This window comes from Podarcis liolepis (genome assembly GCF_965112155.1).
Source record: "Podarcis liolepis genome assembly, chromosome: 2".
Lineage (NCBI taxonomy): Eukaryota > Metazoa > Chordata > Lepidosauria > Squamata > Lacertidae > Podarcis > Podarcis liolepis.
This window is the reverse complement of record NC_139555.1, coordinates 112,845,205-112,861,213: the sequence shown is the minus strand read 5'-3', so window position 1 is coordinate 112,861,213 and position 16,009 is coordinate 112,845,205. Positions and strand designations below refer to the sequence as shown.

Sequence of the window (16,009 nt, the reverse complement as noted above, 5' to 3'; positions counted from 1 at the left end):
AAATTTCTAGCCCACCTTTCTTCCCAAAGGAGTATGACACACGCACTCACACACCAATTTCTTTTGTTAAAAGTTTCCAGGCTTGCTTACTATTATGGGCTGTATACTTGAGAGCCCGTGTTGGCATTCAGCTGTTAACAGAATTTTATGGAATTCTGGGTGATGCGGAAAAACTGGACAGAGACACCAAATAGATTGTATAAATGCTGTAACTTCAATCGTCTAATGATGCCATATAGGGGGCAATTCAGAAGAGAGAAGTGGGGTTCTCATAGTTGTGGCAACGGGCAGTGGCTTAGATGGGTTTTTCTTCTTAGAAAGTCAATCAGTCAAATCCATGGAGCAATCTATCAATGATCCTAGGCATAATGGCTTTATGCCATCTGCAGAATGAAGAAGAAGAAGAGTTTGGATTTGATATCCCGCTTTATCACTACACTAGGGAGTCTCAAAGCGGCTAACATTCTCCTTTCCCTTCCTCCCCCACAACAAACACTATGTGAGGTGAGTGGGGCTGAGAGACTTCAGAGAAGTGTGACTGGCCCAAGGTCACCCAGCAGCTGCATGTGGAGGAGCAGAGACGCGAACCCGGTTCCCCAGATTACGCGACTACCGCTCTTAACCACTACACCACACTGGCTCTCATGAATGAGAGGTCTGATGCAGAATAACTGGGCATCAGCCACTGTGAAACAGGATACAGTGGTACCTTGGGTTCTCAAATGCCTTGGTTCCCAAACGCCGAAAACCTGGAAGTAAGTATTCCGGCTTTAAAACGTTTTTCAGAAGCCGAATGCCCAATGTGGCTGTCGTCTATTGTTCCTGGGGCGCCTGCACCAATCAGAAGCTGCACCTTGGTTTTCAAACATTTCGGAAGTCAAACAGACTTCTGGAACTGATTAAGCTTGGAGCTCCTTTTTTTGCTCTTTATTTTGAATTTTTGCTTTTGAGGCTTTTTCAGTTAATTTGTTTGTATGACTGCAGTAATGGATAAAACAAAACAATGACGATCATCAATGCAGGTCAGAAAAAATAATAATTCTAATTTTTATTATCTACAATACTGTCTTATTTATTTTATAGTTCAGTACATTATTATTGCTTTCATTTTATGGCTCAATGGTCTCATTAGATAGTAAAATTCATGTTAAATTGCTGTTTTAGGGGTAGTTTTTGAAAGTCTGGAACGGATTAATCCATGACTTTCTGTGGGAAAGTGTGCCTTGGTTTTGGAACGCTTTGGTTTTGGAACGGACTTCTGGAACGGATTAAGTTTGAGAACCAAGGTACCACTGCACTGGATTAGATGGACCTTTAAACTATTTTTTTTTATCTAAATGCAGGGTTCTTTCCATGCCCATGAGTTTCAGGGAGGAGCTGCTACTACAAGCCCAGCGTAAAACGCCCCTCTCTGCTCCCAACTCACACATAAAGACACTTGACCATCCCACTCTGGGTTTCAAGATCGCTGAGAGGCGGAAAAACTATTAGATAAAGCAAACTTTATTAAGAGAGAGCCTGTCTTGGCCCCAACACAAGAGGAGCAGCCGTCTTCGGCAGCAGCAGCAACAGCAGGCTTTTCACTCCCAGGAAATCTCCATGTCCAAACCCTCACTCCTGACTCTCCTGAGGAAGTCGTCATAGTCTGCCCTGAAGATGCGTGAGCAAGCCGGCACATCGAGGAAGCTCAGCTGGTTTTCTGAGGATAACAGCAGGTGGATGGTGCTTCCAGACACCCTGGTTTCCATCAAGGAGAGCTTCTGGAGATGAGTCAGGGCTGAGGCCGGCGGCTCCAGCACCTGCTCAAACACGCTGTCCAGGGAGAAAGGCAAGCAAGCCAGCAGCAAGCTTTTGAGTTGCGGCGAATGTCTGAGCAGGGACACAAGGCATGCTCTGAACACGGCTTTGTGCTGGGAAGGAAGGGGGCCTTCTGAGTCAGGGTACATCAGGAAAATGTGCCAGAGGTGGGGGAATTGATGAGGCGCAGGGCTGAAATTTTCCTCCAAGTCTTCAACCATTTCCTCGTCATCGTCGTCGTCGTCATCGTCAGGAGCACACACTGCTGGAGGAGGGAGGTTAGCCACCAATTTCCGGAGGTTCAGGCAGTGGCCCAGGAAGGTCCAGAAGGAAGAGGCATCTTCGCAGAGAAAGCCGCTCAATGAAAGAGAGTGGAGCTGTGCTCCCAGGGCGGCCGCCATTGGCAGAAGATCAGCAACGTCGCACTGGCTGTCGTTGTCAAGGGTCAGGCGGGAGATGTGGCGCCACGATGCAAAGTCCTGGCCAAAGCCAGGGCTGCCTTCGAGAATTAGAGTCACGTCTGCCAAGTGCGGGCACACGGCTAAAGCGGCAGGCAGGAAGCTCAGTGCCACATCGTCCAATTCTGTGAGGGTCAGCGTGAGCCCGTGGCCACTATGGCCGGACATCCTGCGTCTCGCCAGCTCCTCCAGGGAGGGGAACTCGGGGGCAACCGGGGTGTTGTCAAACTGCCGCCTGTAGATCGCGCACACGGCCTCCAGAACAAAAGGGTGGTCCAAGATCGTCAGGCTGCGCAAGGCCAGGAGCAGAAAGACCAAGTGCTGAACCATGCATTGGAGGAGAGGTCTGCCCATCAGATATCTGGCTCTGAGCACCTTCAAGGCCGGGGAGCGGAGCGAGCCTGTGGCAGGGTCGTAGGCCAGGTGGAGGAGGCACTCTGGAGACAGCCTGCTGCAATCGACGATGTCCAGTTCGAGAAGCTGCCGGCAGTGGGAGCCCACGGCAGCAAGCACCTGGGCGTTGCACTGGGTGTCCGACAGGTTGAGTTGGGTGAGGCTCGGCAAAGCTTTCACCAGGTCGACGAGGGAGTCTGCGGGGATCCGGCAGCAGCCTCTGATATCCAGGGAAGACAGGTTCTGCCGTGTCAGGGAAAGAGAAAGGGAAAGGTTTGTTTTTGCTCACGTACAACAGCGTTTGCAGACCTCCAGATTCACCAGACTACATGGTGGGAATGCAAAAAGGTGAAATGCTTCTGGGAGATGATATATAACGAGTTGAAAAAAATGTTGAAATATACATTTATAAAGAAACCAGAAGCATTTCTCTTGGGTATTGCTGGAAATGATATACCGTATTTTTCGCCCCATAGGGCGCACCAGCCCATAGGGCGCACCTAGTTTTTTGGGGGGGAATAAAGGGGGGGAATTATTTCCCCCCCCAGGCACGGGGCTGGGGCGGGGGAAGCCTGAGCTTCCCCCGACCCCAGTCCCCAGAACAGGCTGCTATCCGCAAGCCGTGGGAGAGCTGCGCGAAGTTGTGCAGCTCTCCCACGGCTTGCGGGTAGCTTCTTGAAGCCTGGAGAGCGAGAGGGGTCGGTGCGCACCGACCCCTCTCGCTCTCCAGGCTTCAGCGAAAGCCTGCATTCGCCCCATAGAACGCACACACATTTCCCCTTCATTTTTGGAGGGGAAAAAGTGTGTCCTATAGGGCGAAAAATACGGTAAATAGAAAGGAATGTAAGCTTTTTCTATATGCAGTAACAGAAGCAAGAATACTATTGGCCCAAAAATGGAAGCAAGAATTACCAACGATGGAAGGATGGAGGATGAAATTAATGGACTATACGGAACTTGACTAACTAACAGGAAGGATCCGAAACCGGTGGGACCAGAAGTTTACCGAAGACTGGAGTAAATTTACGGATTATTTTAAAAGTATTTGTGACGACCAGACGCCGTTTGTAGGTTTGCAAGAAGTTCTGTGAGGAGTAATATTAGAAATATTGTAAAAATGGAGAAGGAGAGATATGTTAAGAGATGTAAAGGCAATTTTAATTTAGGAAAGGCGTAAGATGTGATTAAAATGGAGGATTATCAGAGGTGCTGATGGAAGTCCAATAAGAATGTATTTGTGATAAACTGTGCAATACGTTATATAATTTTGTATGCTAAAAAATAATAAAAATATTTATTTAAAAAAAAAAGATTTGCCGGACTACAAATCCCATCAGCCGCAGCCAGTGCAGAAGGCGTATGGGGCAGCACCAAGTTGGCAGAAGTCGTTGTAAATAAATGGCAGGCTGTGTGTTAATGTGTTGGGTTTGCTCATCACCTCTGTCTGATCAGGTAAAGGAGGTTCCATAGATCCTGTGTATGTGTCCCTTAATGTTTGCCCTACAGGCACACCTACCAAAACATGGCATCCTTTGCCTGTGGTCATATGTCACACAAAATGCACAGAAGGTAGAAATTGCTGGTCCAGCGTTCCACTGTTAATGGTCGCTCTCTGCTCACAAAGCATCGTACTAAGAGCACAGTAGCCCATAGTACCAATGCAGTAATTAAGAAACGCATACAAGAAACCTCACCAAGCACTCACCGATTTATTGTCGAATTAGCTTTTGCGAACTGGAAAACAAGGGGCGTCGAATTGAGCACAACTCTCTATGCATCTGCACTAGCCCACAAAACGTGCCACCATCAGTTCCATCTGGGGGTGAGGGCCTGTGGGCCACATTCCTCCCTGGGCAATCTTTCCAGGGCCGGATGTCAGTGGTGGTTGTGGCAAGAGGCAAAACCGCCAAGCACAATGCATGCGAAAGTTGTGTTTGTGTGGTAGGCTAGATTCTATGCATGCTCTCTGCAGGACTGGAATGTTTTGCTGCTGGAGGCAAAAAATAAAAAACCCACAGCTGCTAGCTGCTATCACTGTACAGTGGTACCTCAGGTTACATACACTTCAGGTTACAGACTCCACTAACCCAGAAATAGTACCTCGGGTTAAGAACTTATTAAAGAGGTCCTCTTCCTGGTTTCTAATTCTGCCTGTAAGCTTTGCCATCTCGACGTTGTTCATCAGTTTTGTCTGCCCCTCTTCTTTGGTGGGAGTTGTAGACCCTTAGGATCATCTAGTCCAACCCCCTGCAAAACACAGTCAGTGGCAGCCAAAGCAGCATGGCTCCATCAGTGCCGGATTTCTGTATAAACTAAGCCCAAATCCCTTATTTTCGAGGCTGCTGGTCCCTTATTTTCAAATCTGTAAGTTGACAGCTATGGCCAGGAGGCAGCAAGAGAGGAGTCCCCATTTTAGAGGAAGGAGCTCCCCGCAGGAACCAAGTCAGAGCACAAAGCATGCACACTCCTTACCTTGCAACGCACTGCGATGATGTCGGCAACGGCCTTGATGACCAGCCTCGGGCACATGTTCAAACTCAGCACCGTCAGCTGTGGCACCAGGAGGAAGCGCAGGACCGGTCGGTTCAAGCGATTGCCTTCCTCCATTAACTTGAACAGCTTCTGGACAAGGGAGTCAGCTGGGTGGGGAGGAAATACCCAGATATAAACACAAAGCTTTGCACAACAACTAGACACATGCTTTCCTCAGGTGGTAAGGAGCTAGAAGCAAACCAGAAGGTGCAGAGGGTGACAGCAGGACATTACAAGGAAAGCTCCCCTGGCTACAGGGAACCAGCCCACCCTGTGGAACACCCTCCCATCAGATGCCAAGGAAATAAACAACTATCTGCTTTTTAGAAGACATCTGAAAGCAGCCCTGTTTAGGGAAGTTTTTAATGACTAATGTTTTAATGTATTTTTAATATTTTGTTGGAAGCCGCCCAGAGTGGCTGGGGAAACCCAGCCAGATAGGCAGGGTATAAATAATAAAAATAATAATTATCATTATTATTATTAGCCAGCTAGTCATTGGCATGCTCCCTGGCAAAGACTTTGCCGGATTTTGCTTAACTTTTAAAACTTGTCATAATAAAAAAAATCCTTCCAGTAGCACCTTAAAGACCAACTAAGTTAGTTCTTGGTATGAGCTTTCGTGTGCATGCACACTTCTTCAGATACCTGAAGAAGTATCTGAAGAAGTGTGCATGCACACGAAAGCTCATACCAAGAACTAACTTAGTTGGTCTTTAAGGTGCTACTGGAAGGAATTTTTTTATTTTGACTATGGCAGACCAACACGGCTACCTATCTGTATTTTAAAACTTGGGTAGCCAAGTGATCTACCGGAACAGGAAACTGCATAGGAAAAGGCGCTGCTAAGAGCAGGACTATGATAATAATATAATAATAATTTATCATTTAAACCCCAACCCATCATCTGGCTGGGTTTCCCCAGCCACTCTGGGCGGCTTCCAGCTAAATGTTAAAATAAAATAGTCTGTCAAACATTAAAAGCTTCCCTTAGCAGGGCTGCCTTCAGATGTCTTCTAAAAGTCTGGTAGTTGTTTTTCTCTTTGACATCTGGTGCGAGGGCGTTCCACAGGGTGGGTGCCACTACCGAGAAGGCCCTCTGCCTGGTTCCCTGTAACTTGGCTTCTCTCAGTGAGGGAACCGCCAGAAGGCCCTCGGCGCTGGAACTCAGTGACCTTGATTACTGGGGGGAGTTCCTTCCTCTAAAATGGGGACTCAGTGAATGATGGGGGGCCAAACGCTCCTTCAGGTATACTGGACCGAGGCCGTTTAGGGCTTTAAAGGTCAGCACCAACACTTTGAATTGTGCTCGGAAACGTACTGGGAGCCAATGAAGGTCTCTCAGGACCAGTGTTATGTGGTCTCGGTGGCCACTCCCAGTCACCAGTCTGGCTGCCATATTCTGGATTAGTTGTAGTTTCCGGGTCACCTTCAAAGGTAGCCCCACATAGAGCGCATTGCAGTAGTCCGAGCAAGAGATAACCAGAGCATGCACCCCTCTGGTGAGACAGTCTGTGGGCAGGTAGGGTCTCAGCCTGCATACCAGATGGAGCTGATAAACATCTGCCCTGGACACAGAATTGACCTGTGGGTCAATGACTCCCAGGCTGCGCACCTGGTCCTTCAGGGGCACAGTTACCCCATTCAGGACCAGGGAGTCCTCCACCCTACCCGGCTCCTGGGGAACTTTGCTCTGGACCACAACTCCCATCATCTCTGACTACAGGTCATGCTGGCTGGGGCTCATGGGAATTGGAGTCCAACAGCAGCTGGACGGCCACCTGCTCCCCAGCTCTGCCTTAAGAGATGGAGCCTTCCTACCTAGGCAGCTTTTCTAGCCAGGTGAGCGTCAGAACCAGTTTTTACAGGACCACCTGCATAGGATGCTACAAGAAGAGAAGAAGAGTTTGGATTTGATGCCCCGCTTTATCACTCCCCTTCAGGAGTCTCAAAGCGGTCAACAATCTCCTTTCCCTCCCTCCCCCACAACAAACACTCTGTGAGGTGAGTGGGGCTGAGAGACTTCAAAGAAGTGTGACTAGCCCAAGGTCACCCAGCAGCTGCATGTGGAGGAGCGGGGAAGCGAACCCGGTTCACCAGATTACGAGACTACCGCTCTTAACCACTACACCACACTGGCTCGCTCGCCAGAGATGCAAACTGCAGGAGGTTACAGGGCCAAGACGTGCCCCCCACCCACCCAATGCTTCGGCAGATTGCCTTTTTGAAATGCAGTCTGTGGCTTGGCCATGGGGTCTTTATGGCCGGTCTCTCCTCTGCCTCCCATCTGTCATGCCCCTCTTACGCAGGCAGATGTAGGGCTCTGCAACAGAGCGAACGTGGTGCCCGTCCTGGTGGTTTTCCGCACAAGCTTTGGCCCAGATGCGCTGGATATTTTTAGCCACATTCTCCAGGCACAGCCATTCCAGCGAGCGGACCGTTCTCCTCTTGGGCATGGAGCTGCTGGAGACAGAAGAATGAGAGAAGGGTGAGGGGGGAAAGCTAGGCCTTTGCAAGGTAGGTTTTCAAGTCAAAACTGTAAACACCACGACTGATCTGTTAAGATCCTGCCAAGGACTCTTTGCTTTCTCGATTACAGTGGTACCTTGGGTTACATACGCTTCAGGTTACATACGCTTCAGGTTGCAGACTCTGCTAACCCAGAAATAGCACCTCGGGTTAAGAACTTTGCTTCAGGGAATTGACGAGATCAAAGATTTACAGAAGATTGGGAGAAGTTTGTTCAATATTTGCAAAAACTGAGTGATAATCAGGTTACGTTTGTAAGTTTCAAAGAAGCTCTGTGATGTGAAAATGGGAAAATAAGTATTAAAAATGAACTGGAGTTAATAGTATTAACAACAACGGGTAGCAATGTGTAAAAAAGCAATAATGTGAAGGAATTGGAGACAAATTGAGGGAAGTCAAAAAGAGAAATAAGATGTGATTAAGATGTTTAGTGTATAATTTTGTTTTTGTATTTGAAAACCAATAAAATATAATATATAAAAAAAGAACTTTGCTTCAGGATGAGAACAGAAATCATACGGCAACGGGGCAGTGGCAGTGGGAAGCCCCATTAGCTAAAGTTCTCAGGTTAAGAACAGTTTCAGGTTAAGAACAGACCTCCAGAATGAATTAAGTTCTTAACCCAAGGTACCACTGTATTGTGCCGGTATGTACAAGCTATTTCCTGGCACCCCACAAATCCCATGTAGGCTCCCCTGGTGCTGATATCCTTTCAGAGGCAGGTTAACTGGTGTATCTAATTTTAACAGAATGATTTTCAATGAAAACAAAACCAGACGTTTTCTTTCAGTTTCTGAAAGTTTCCCTGTTAGGAGAAGGTACCAATTTATAAAATGATTTCTAACTCAACTTTGTATTTCATATTCTTTGGTGCTGAATCCTCAGCCTTGCTAAAATCTGTGTCGGCCAGCCCAAAATTAGCCAAATATTCCAAAGGTGGGCAAAAACGTTAAGTCAGTACTTGCTGGCTAGTCACTGGGAGTAATGAAGTAGATCAGTAGGAGTCAGCAAACTTTTCCAGCAGGGGGCTGGTCCACTGTCTCTCAGACCTTGTGGGGGGCCGGACTATATTTTGGAAAAAAATAATGAATTCCTATGCCCTACAAATAACCCAGAGATGCATTTAAATAAAAGCACACGTTCTACTCATGTAAAAACACGCTGATTCCTGGACCGTCCGTAGGCCAGATTTAGAAGGCGATTGGGCCGGATCCGGGCCCTGGGCCTTAGTTTCCCTACCCATGAGCTAATGCTTCTGACTTCCAAACGTTTAAACACTAGCAACTATATATGGCTGCTGAAACAAAAACTGTGGGTGGGTAAGAACTAATTATTTGTGTGGGTAGGACTAATTATTTGTGTGAAAAGACACTTTCTAATTTTGTTTTCGAGTGCTTTAAGGCTGTTATGCACCAGCTTGGGAGGGCAGTGCCCCCTTTATTAGGTACAGTGGTACCTCTGGTTATGTTCCGGAGGTCCGTTCTTAACCTGAAACTGTTCTTAACCTGAGGTACCGCTTTAGCTAATGGAGCCTCCCGCTGCCGCCGCGCGATTTCTGTTCTCACCCTGAAGCAAAGTTCTTAACCCAAGGTACTATTTCTGGATTAGTGGAGCCTGTAACCTGAAGCATCTGTAACCCGAGGTACCGCTGTACTTCACAACAGTAAAGAGTCCTAGACTGAAGTTATGTTCACCTGTCTTTAATTTCAATCTTGCAAAGCTTTATAACCCACTCTTTACCAGGCAGTGCCAGAGACGGGTACATCAATTTAATCAATTTAACAAGTTATAAGCAATAGGGCACCATTCCAAGCATATTCCCGAGTCACAGAGACACTATAGGGAATGTAACACCCGGGGGTTGGTGCTTATCGGAAATTAACGGGGGGGGGGGGGGATTGGATTTTGCAAGGCTTCCTTGTGCATGCTGGCTACATACCCGTCGAGGGCACACTCCGGAATAGAGACGCGGAGGGAAAGTCGGAGGGAAACAGGCCGCGGCTGTTGGGACTGGCCATCTCGCGTTTGCCTTTTGGAAATCAAACAGAATTCCTGGCCCAAACTAAGACGCGCCCCGGGGTTAGGAAACCCACGAGCCGGTCCCGGGGGGCTCACGAGCTGGGGCCAAGGCCGGGGGAGCAGGGGAAGCTACCGAGCCCATGCTGCCTCCCAGGAAGGCACGGCAGGCGCCTCCGCCCCAGAATAACGCCGGGGAAAGCGGAGCAAAAAAGCGCACTTTGGGGAGGCGCCCGAGAGACGCGCCCCGTCCCGGGCCACCTGCGTACTCTACTGAAGCCGGAGGGGACGGGTGCGGAGGGCACCCCTTCACCCCCCAAAAATGCACCCTGGCCGCCCCCCTTTGACAACCGTCTGGGGGCAGGAGTGGATCTGCCCACCAGAAAGCTCCGATGGTTCCCACATTTCCTCTCCCGTCTCCAGGCTTCGCTTGCGGGCAGCAGCCGCCCTCCTGCGCAGATACCGCCCGCTTCTCCCGCGCTTATTGCAGCGCCCAGGAAGCCCACCGCCCTCTCCTTCCCACTGCTTTGGGGGTGGGAAGGCAAAGAAGCCCCCGTCCCGCTCCTTTCTTCCCTTCCGCCGCGGAGCTCTTGCCTTGCCTCTGCGGGCACGCCGTCGAAAAAACAGGAGCGAAGACGCACGTGGCGAGCAGGAACCAAACTAACACTCGCGGCGGGGGCGGGGCCTCTTCAAGGTTCGGCCTGGGTAAGCCACGCCCCCTCACCGAAGGCGACGCTTTCCTAGGCAGGGTTGGGTCCCAGCTGTGTGTTGCACCTGCGCAGTGCCGTCGGAGCCCGGCAGGTGTAAGCGCGCCCTTGATGGGCGAAGGCGGCCTTCGGAGCGTCTGGCAGCTTAGAGACCGGGCTCGTGGCTGGCGGGGCGCGCTGCGATTGGTTGGCTCCGGGAGCGAGGCTTGAGCGTGGGGGAAATCCTGCGGGCAAAGTTGCCTTGAGGGAGACCTTGAAAAGGCTGCAGCCCAAGAGTTGTTACAGGGTTGTTTTTCATGCCAGGGACGCTTCTGGGATTTTTATTTCTAAATACATCAGTGTTTCCCAGACTTAGCTCTCCAGCTGATTTTGGTGGGTGCAGGGACACCCAAAAGGTGCTCTGCTCCCTGCCAGGCTGAGGCATAGCTGTCAACTTTCATATTTGAAAATAAGGGATCAGCAGCCTTGAAAATAAGGGATCAGCAGCCTTGAAAATAAGGGATCAGCAGCCTTGAAAATAAGGGATCAGCAGCTTCACCTGTCCCGGGGTGTCTACGGGATATCTAACAATCTGGGATAGCAGTGGGAAGCAGCAGTGGCGTAGCGTGGGGGGGTGCAGGGGGGGCCGGCCGCACCGGGCGCAACATCTGGGGGGGCACACTCGCAGCTCTCTGCCCCTACCTGGCTCACTCACTCTCTCTCACTGCAGTGCTGGCTGTGCGAATCCGATCCAAGCCGCTGGGTCGCCGCCCACTGTGGAGGGGGTGGGTGCCAGGCGTGCGGTGCGGAGAGAGAGCGAGGGACTATCTGGGGGAGGGACAGTGCAGCGGCCGCCCAGCGCAGCGCTGAGCGCGGGAGAGAACCACACCAGACCAGACCAGGCAGCAGCAAGAAGAAGCTGGCAGCAGCGGCAGGTTAAGGGTTAGGGGGCGCAAATTACTTGCCTTGCCCCGGGTGCTGACAACCCACGCTACGCCGCTGGGAAGCAGCGGGAAACGGTGCTGGAATAAGGGAATCTCCCGCAAAAAAAGGGAAGGTTGACAGCTATGGGCTGAGGAGCTGTGGGGTCTCCTTCTCACAGTGGAGTGGCCCCCTCCTGTTCCTTTTCTCAATGCCACAAGCAGGCAGAAACTCCACCCGGCTCCACCTGCAGACGCAGCTACAGGCGTCACCCACTAGTCCCTGAATGCTCTGCATGCCCCACCCTCAGGTCCCCTGCAATACAGTGGTACCTCGGGTTAAGTACTTAATTCGTTCCGGAGGTCTGTTCTTAACCTGAAACTGTTCTTAACCTGAAGCACCACTTTAGCCAATGGGGTCTCCTGCTGCCGCTGTGCCGCCGGAGCACAATTCCTGTTCTCATCCTGAAGCAAAGTTCTTAACCTGAAGCACTATTTCTGGGTTAGCGGAGCCTGTAACCTGAAGCGTATGTAACCTGAAGCGTATGTAACCCGAGATACCACTGTATTAGGATCAGAAGCCGCAACCAGCTTCTTTCTTTCTTTTTAATATTTTTTATTCAAAATTAAAACAAAACATATTATCCAAAAATATATCACCCTTATTCCACCACCCCCCATTTTTCCTCCCTCCCCCCACCCTCCCACACAACCCCCACCTTCCCTCAGTTCCAGTCTTTGGTTTCTCTGAGAATGCTGTTTTCTGCATGTTACAAAGTTGTATAGATCCTCAAACTATTTAGCTGATTATTATCAATAAAAAGTTTGTGAATGTTTATTCAGAGTAGCAACCAGCTTCTTTCGACGCCGGACCCTGATCTGCAGACGCTCTGGTGGGCCCCTGCCATCGAGGGCGCCGCCTGTAAATCACCAGGTGGGGAGAGATGCTATTTCTTATTTAATAATACTTCTTGTATTTTTTATTATTTTGCACCCTCTCAGCAACTCAACACCCTATTCCGCTCTAAATCCAGAGCTGGCCCAGGTAAGGTTGGGAGACGGTGGCATAACATAGGTTGCCAGTGCCCAGGGCAGGCAAGCCACCAACACCACTGAAACACCCCACCCCACTGGAGCAAAGAGGGATTCCCGCTGCCCCTGCCCCCTTTTACCCATTAATATGGGCTTCCTCAAGCCTCATTCATTTAGGTTCAAAACTCCATTCATAAAGTACCTCTCTGCTCAGATCCCTGACAGGCACGCAACAGCGGCCCTCAGGGTCAAGAGGAAAATGACACCAACATATCTGCAAAGGCATTGCATCTGCCTGGGGAGGCCAGCTCAGTTTGCAGAAGGAGCCTGCGACTCCGGGACAACACAGGAAATCATTGAATATGGCAAACATAGCGATTCACTGAATCTACATATTGGCTCAATGTTATTCTATGAGAAAACTTTAGAAGCGCATAAGATATCACTCGGCGTATCAGTCTTCTCTGTTCCAATGGCATTTAGGACCCAGGGAAGTGAGGTTTCAGGAGAGGGGTTAGCAAGCCCACTCCAGTTTGCCATAATCCCCGAGATGTAGAGTTTTGGATTTGATATCCCGCTTTATCACTACCCGAAGGAGTCTCAAAGCAGCTAACATTCTCCTTTCCCTTCCTCCCCCACAACAAACACTCTGTGAGGTGAGTGGGGCTGAGAGACTTCAGAGAAGTGTGACTGGCCCAAGGTCACCCAGCAGCTGCATGTGGAGGAGCGGGGAAGCGAACCCGGCTCCCCAGATTACGAGTCCACCGCTCTTAACCACTACACCACAATCAGATCTGCAGAAGCTTTCCAAGGAGTCATAACCGGTGATATCCTGCCAGACGGGTAACCATCTCATTCACAATGCTTACTCACCCCATAGTGGAATTAAACCCTAACAAGACAACGGGGTGTATCTGACATGACTCAGGAAGTAAGGAATTGTACTTTCTATTGTACTGTAATGGAGTAAGCAAAAAAACCAAAACACCTATACTTGATTGACAGGGGTGTGCCTGGATCTCAGATTTCTGCCTGACACCATACCTTTTCTGTGACATATCTATGATGTTTTGAGGATGCATCTAGAAATGTATTACGCCAGTGTTTCTCAAACATGGGCCTCCAGCTGTTTTTGGACTACAACTCCCATCATCCCTAGCTAGCAGGACCAGTGGTCAGGGATGGTGGGAGTTGTAGACCAAAAACAGCTGGAGGCCATGGGCATAGCCAGGGTTTTTGTTGGGGGGCAGGACTGACGTGATTGGTCAGTTAGTTCAGTATTTCTGTTGTTTTACTTGATCTGGGGAGGGGCAGCTGCCCCTTGGCTAAGCCCATGCTGGAGGTCCAAGGCTGAGAAACACTATACAGTATTATGGGAAACGCTGAAAACTTTCAAAACCTGAAGCAACCATTTTTCCTGGTTTCTGGCTGCTTCATCTTTGGAGTTGGAAGTCTTGTTGCAACAATAAATATCTGACCTCCTAGCTGCTGTTTTGCTTCTGAAGCCTTTCGCTTGTTCGCTTCTGAACCCATGAGATTTGGGACTACAGTGGTACCTTGGGTTACAGACGCTTCAGGTTACAGTCTTTGCTAACCCAGAAAAAGTACCTCTGGTTAAGAACTTTGCTTCAGGATGACAACAGAAATTGCACAGCGGCAGCAGTGGGAGGCGCCATTAGCTAAAGTGGTACCTCAGGTTAGGAACAGTTTCAGGTTTCAGAACGGACGTCCGGAACGAATTAAGTTCTTAACCCGAGGTACCACTGTGATGACAATCATGTTCATTTGCTCTCTGCGGCCAGTCCTCAGTGCCCTCCATGGCCAATGTTCATTTGCCCTCCATAACCAGTACATGCAGTTTTTTTCCCTTTAATTTTTTTTGGGGGCCCCCAAGAGAGTGGGGCCTTAAGCCATAGCTTTTTTAGCTTATACAGTGGTACCTCGGGTTACAGATGCTTCAGGTTACAGACTCCGCTAACCCAGAAATAGTACCTCAGGTTAAGAACTTTACCTCAGGATGAGAACAGAAATTGTGTGGCAGCAGCAGGAGGCCCCATTAGCTAAAGTGGTACCTCAGGTTAAGAACTGTTTCAGGTTAAGAGCAGACCTCCAAAACGAATTAAGTTCTTAACCCGAGGTACCACTGTAGTTGGCTCCGAAGGGCGCCCCTCCCCCACTGGTTCCCTGCAACGGAAAGGAGCCCAAGGATAATCTCTAGCCCAACCCCCTGCAATGCAGAAATCTCAACCAAAGCATCCATGACCGATGGCCGTCCAACAACGTCTGCTTAAAAACCTCCAAGGAAGGAGAGGCCAAGAACTCCCCCCTACACTACTACCCCCTCCTATTTGCCCTAGCTACACCCCCCTGTTATCCCCCCACACACACACCGCCCCACAGCCTTAGAGGCAGATCAGCCTCCCTTGCCTACAGATCACAACTTGTAGCCTCCACCGAAACCACGTGGCGGCCGAGAACCAAAACAATGCGGAGGAGGAGGAGGAGGAGGCGAGGTGGGCGGGGCCCTTCCCTGGCTCTGCACCTCCAAGCCACGCCCCCTCGTTGACCACGCCCCTTTCGCTCGCTCACAAAAACAAGGCTGGCTGAAGATGCACATCTTGTGAGCTCCAACATCAACAGAAGTCAGGCAAGGTGTGCACGCTGTGCCTTAAGGGGTGTGTTTGTGTGTGCGATGTTCTGGTTTTCTTATCTATATCCTGTCAAGTTCTGCCCCCCACCATGAGAACTTTTGTTATTATTATTTAAGCAGCTAATCAGGGCCATCTTAAGCATATCCGGCGCTGTGGTGCAAAGATCCCACCGGCGGCGCCCCCCGCCATTTCCCAGAGTTGTTGACCTTCTTAAGGGGGGGACCCCAAAGTTGTTGACCTTTTGTAGGAAAGGCTCCCCAGAGTTGTTGACCTGAAATTGGGAATTCCACAGATTTCACTACAGGGGAGGCAAGATCTGGGGGTGAGGGGAACCTACAACCCTTCCTTTACTGGATGAAAAGAGAGAGAGAAAGTGGGACAGAGGAAAGCAGAAAGGAGAGGGCATTTATTATATATATATATATATATATATGTGTGTGTGTGTGTGTGTGTGTGTTTTAACATACCATTTTCAACAGTAATTAAACATACTTTTACATCTTATTCAATTTTTTTGACTTTCATGAGTCCTGTCTGAAAATTTTCCAATCTAATCTCTTAGTATGCATTTCTTATCTTCCCTATTACATTTCAAACTCTTAACCAATATCTCTATCTTTTTCTGCTTTGTAACGCTTTGTATACGGTATTTCTCCTTACAAAACGTCTTGTAGTCCCACTAGCGTAATTTGTTGATTACAGTTGCTCTTCAAATAATTCATATACTTCTTCCAATCTTTTGTAAATCTCTGGCCCCGCAGGTTTCGAATCCTTCCTGTCATTTGAAAAGAGAGGGCATTTAACCCACCGACGGAGAGCCACGGTAGAAATAGCGTCACTCCTCCCGCCCCTGCAGGTTTCGTGGCCAAGAAAGAAGGACAGCAGGAGGGTTTTTTTTAACACAAACACACAGGCCAACCCCGGTTGCTCCCTGATCCCCTCAAAGTGAGTGGGTGTGGTGGGACAGCAGCAGATTGTCCTCGCCCACAACCACA

General features: G+C 49.4%; 1 protein-coding gene across 1 annotated transcript; it reads right to left on the bottom strand.

Moving 5' to 3' along the window:
• Positions 1–1,482: 1,482 nt before the first annotated feature.
• LOC310701495 (uncharacterized protein) lies at positions 1,483–15,760 on the bottom strand. The gene is made up of 4 exons (XM_083492465.1): positions 15,675–15,760; positions 7,486–7,643; positions 5,121–5,287; positions 1,483–2,891 (listed from the first exon to the last, which is right to left on the bottom strand). Exons 1-4 carry the CDS (start codon positions 15,734–15,736, stop codon positions 1,581–1,583), a joined length of 1,698 nt encoding a protein of 565 aa, XP_083348591.1. The 5' UTR covers positions 15,737–15,760; the 3' UTR covers positions 1,483–1,580.
• Between the last annotated feature and the right edge of the window lie 249 nt (positions 15,761–16,009).

Coding starts and splice junctions, on each gene's coding strand:
- LOC310701495 (XM_083492465.1), bottom strand. CDS start 15,736: ATGAATTATTTGAAGAGCAACTGTAATCAACAAATTACGCTAGTGGGA. Junction 7,644..15,674: donor GTGGGACTACAAGACGTTTT/GTAAGGAGAAAT, acceptor TTCTGTCTCCAG/CAGCTCCATGCCCAAGAGGA. Junction 2,892..5,120: donor TCATCGCAGTGCGTTGCAAG/GTAAGGAGTGTG, acceptor CTGACACGGCAG/AACCTGTCTTCCCTGGATAT.